Below are 3,851 nucleotides of genomic sequence, written 5' to 3' on the forward strand. Positions count from 1 at the left end.
GTCCTTCTCTGCTGTGAGGGCGCCAGAGCAGTGGCACAGGCTGCCCAGAGAGGTGGGGGAGTCTCCCACTCCGGAGCCATCCCAAACCCGCCGGGACGCCGTCCTGTGCCACTGCTGGAGGTGCCCCTGCTCTGGCGGGGGGTGGCACTGGGGGAGCTCCAGAGGGCCCTTCCGACCCTCACCAGTCTGGGATTCTGGGATTCTGTGTCCTCATCGGTGAGCAGCGCTCGCCAGGAGGACTGGGTTGCCGGTGTCCTTTTCAGGGGATGCTCTCCCCGCTCCGACTGTCCCCTTTTGTTATACGAAGGATTTAACAAGACGAAATAATAAAAAAAAAAGGCGGAGAGAGGAGCAGAGCAACCAGAAGAGCATCGTTGGCTTCCTCTATGCTAAACCCTCGGTTTTCTCCTGCCTGTCCCTTCACGCCGGCTGCCTCCCGTGCAAACTCTCCAGGCAGTGCCAGGAAAGACTTTAATTATTGAAATGGAACTCTTCACATCAATAAGGTTTGCATTAACAGATCCTTGCAGCTACTCTGGGAATGCGAGGGAACGTCTTCAGTGTATCTGTTGGTAGCAATGTGCTTTTGATATGTAAATGGAACGCATGAACATGAAGTGAGTGTGTAGAGAATATACCGGATGCTTTGTAGAATCCATTATATTAAGGCTGCAAAGCATTTTTGCTTGTAATCCCTGTTTTACCACACTCATAACTTCTCAAAATATCCACCTTTGATCTGAAATTTTCCATGGCTGAGGTCTGATCAAAGTCCTTAGGCTTTTTATTTTTTTCTGCTTGAACTCCTTGGAAAAATCCCTCCAGCTGCTCTGCGTCTCGGGATGAAAATTCTTATTCGTTAAAAAAAAAAGAATTAAAAAAATCCATCCACACTTTTAGTATTTTTTAAGCTGAATCTGTGGTCTAGTAAATAGGATGACTCTAAACAGAAACGTGCTGTTTGTAATTCGCTTGTTCTTCGTCGTGCCTGCAGCCACGCAGTGTCTGCAGCTCCACCGCTGCGGGGGGTTCTTAGAGAAGAAAGATGGGGCGCTTTCCCCATCGCTGGACTGCCCTGGTCTTCGGGGGGTGAAGATGCTGTGGTGTGTGCTGCGCCTTCTCTGTTTGGAGGGCCTCTTCCAAAAACTTTCTTCGTTGGTCCTGCTTTGGGAGACCGTGGCAGAGGGTCCAGCACGGGGTACCCAGCCTGGTTACGGGGGTACCCTACTTATTCTGCCCTCTCCTCGGCCTCCCTGTTTGCCCTGGAGTTGTGTCCTCCCCTTTCCAGATATCCCGGTGCTGTCTAGAAGGTCCTCCGGACTAGTTCTGCTGCATCTTTGCATCTCCATCAGCTCCAGTGTTGAACCAAAGTTGGTAAATCCCGTGGGACCGCGTAGCTCATCCTCTACCCTGACTCCTTGCTCGTGGATGAGCAGGACCAGTGGGGGTTTCTCCCCTCTGCGAATTGCCACAGTTGGTCACTTGATGAATGTCTTTTAGGAATTGATGCTGCTGTTGGGCATTTGGGCCACTGCGTGCTGTTGGTGGTGGTCCTTTTGCTGCTGGAGCCCTGGACCTAAAGGTTTCTGAGGTTTCATAAAGCCTGTTCTTTTCTTTCTCTCTCAGGTATGACACGCCAGCGTCTTCGAAGAAGAAAGTCCGGCTTAAGGATCGCAACAAGCTGTCTACGGAGGAGCGCAGGAAGCTCTTCGAGCAGGAGGTCGCCCAGCGGGAAGCCCAAAAACAACAACAGCAACTGCAAAACCTGGGGATGACCTCCCCCCTGCCCTACGACTCCATGGGCTACGGCACGCCCCACCACAGCTTTATCGGCTACCCGCCTGGCTACCCCATGCAAGCCTACGTAGACCCCAGCAACCCCAACGCTGGCAAGGTGCTGCTGCCTACGCCCACCATGGATTCGATGTGCTCGCCGGCGGCGTACGAGCACCCGCAGACTTTGGTTGGGCACACGGTAGAACCAACTCTAACAACTCCTCAGCCGGTACCAGTAGTCCAACATGTAGCAACGACGATGGAGGTCACGACTCCGCAGTATGTAGCACAAAGCGACACCGTGGTCCATCAAGAACCCAACGTGGCCGTCCTGCCCGTGGCTACGCCGGGACCGGTACAGAGCCAGAGCTACGGGGTTTGGGATTCCAGCCAGCAGACTGTAGCTGTACAACAGCAGTACTCGCCAGCCCAGTCCCAACCAGCCATATATTACCAAGGACAGACCTGTCAGACCGTTTACGGTGTGACGTCCCCCTACTCGCAGACGACCCCACCGATTGTACAGGTAATGACCATTTCAGACGAGGCGTGGCGTGAAAAACCCGCAAAATGAAGGGTACCAGCCTGCGGCTGGCCAAACCGCTTTATTTGCTGACTCTTTGCTAGTGCTCTTCGTATTAGAGCATCCTACCTCGCTCCGATATCGAGCTGAAGTAGCGCTTCTCAGATAACTTCCCATCCAGTCTGAGAAAAGCGCATTTAGGTGGGGTGTTTGCCATGTACAGACGCCATATATCGTAGTCGTTGGGGCCGAGCAGGAGGTTGCAGCTTGCAGAGATCTTTTTTAAGCCGTTTAGAAAAGTTATGTTGGTTTTTTGATTGTTGATTCTGGTGAAGGGATATTTCTGGGTAAGAGCTTCCGCCGTCACTGGCCAAGTAAGCAGTCAAACGCGGAGGTGTGAGCTTGCTTTCCGTTGACTTTTGAAAGCGGAGTCTGGAGCTACCAGCTCATGCATGACTTAAACCAAACGAAAAACCCAACAGATCAAACTTCTTTATCTGTTTTCTCTGAATTACGTGTCCCCTTCTGTCAGGTTCAGCCTGGAGCTCCACATGACTGTGCTAAAGCGCTTTCTCCTTGTGCTTTGTCTTCATTAACGTGGGTATCGGCGCTCAGCACCGTGCTGATGTCTGGTTCTTCCTAAAAGCAACATGTAGGCAATTGTGCGACTCCTGGGACAGCAAATAGGCCGATTGTATCTGAAGTTCATTTGCTGGAACCCCACCTCGATCACTGGTTATTGCTTTTTGGTTTGGACGTCATGTTCCACTAATCCTCGAGAACTATTATCCTCTTCTTCTATCCTGGTCTAGTGAGAGGTGTCCCTGCCCATGGCAGGGAGGTTGGAACTCGATGATCTTCAAGGTCCTTTCCAACCTAAACCATTCTATGATTCTTGCCTCCACTGCTCGATTCCCAGTAAGGGAAGCTGTACTGTGTCCTCCAGTAAAGGTTTGGGTTTTTTTTGCTAAAGCAAGCTGATTTGTGATTCCCCGTGCTCCGTTGCAGAGTTACGCCCAGCCAGGTCTCCAGTACATCCAGGGCCAGCAGATTTACGCGGCTCATCCGCAGGGAGTCATAGTGCAGCCACCTACAGCGGTAACCACCATCGTCGCAGCCGGACAGCCTCAACCCATCCAGCAGGTAAGGCTTGGTGGGGCAAAAGGGATGGGGAATGTTTGTCTACATCAGCTTTGGGTTTGCGGCGTTCCCCGTGGCTTCTGGATGCTCTGAAAGCGGTGGTGGTACCAGCCGGAGGAGTTCCCCATGCTGCAGCGCGCCGGCACCCTTCGGGATGCGACTGTCCAGCCTGGATGTGCGTGTCAGACACATTTTTGGGGGTTTTGAGCCCAGAGCCTGTCACGTTCAGGCTTTCCACCAGCACATCTGAGAAGGCTGTGTGTGTGTGTGGGCATGTGGAAGCTCCGTGGGCTGCTTTAACCACTGAAACCCCTCCATGAGAAACAACAGTTTTGGTGTCCACCACGGAGGGTTTGAGAGCACGGATGGCAAAGTGGCTGTATTACAAACTCAAGATGTGGTTGAGTGGGTG

General features: G+C 52.4%; 1 protein-coding gene across 1 annotated transcript in view; it reads left to right on the forward strand.

The window, feature by feature from the left end:
* SETD2 (SET domain containing 2) overlaps positions 1-3,851 on the forward strand; it is an 82,532-nt gene that overhangs the window by 61,090 nt on the left and 17,591 nt on the right. Inside the window, exons 16-17 of the mRNA XM_009888677.1 lie at positions 1,627-2,302; positions 3,308-3,442. Of these exons, the coding sequence (XP_009886979.1) occupies positions 1,627-2,302; positions 3,308-3,442 (811 nt within the window). The remainder of the gene's footprint in view (positions 1-1,626; positions 2,303-3,307; positions 3,443-3,851) is intronic.

The sequence above is a fragment of the Charadrius vociferus genome, unplaced genomic scaffold (genome assembly GCF_000708025.1).
Source record: "Charadrius vociferus isolate BGI_N301 unplaced genomic scaffold, ASM70802v2 scaffold277, whole genome shotgun sequence".
Taxonomy (NCBI): Eukaryota; Metazoa; Chordata; class Aves; order Charadriiformes; family Charadriidae; genus Charadrius; species Charadrius vociferus.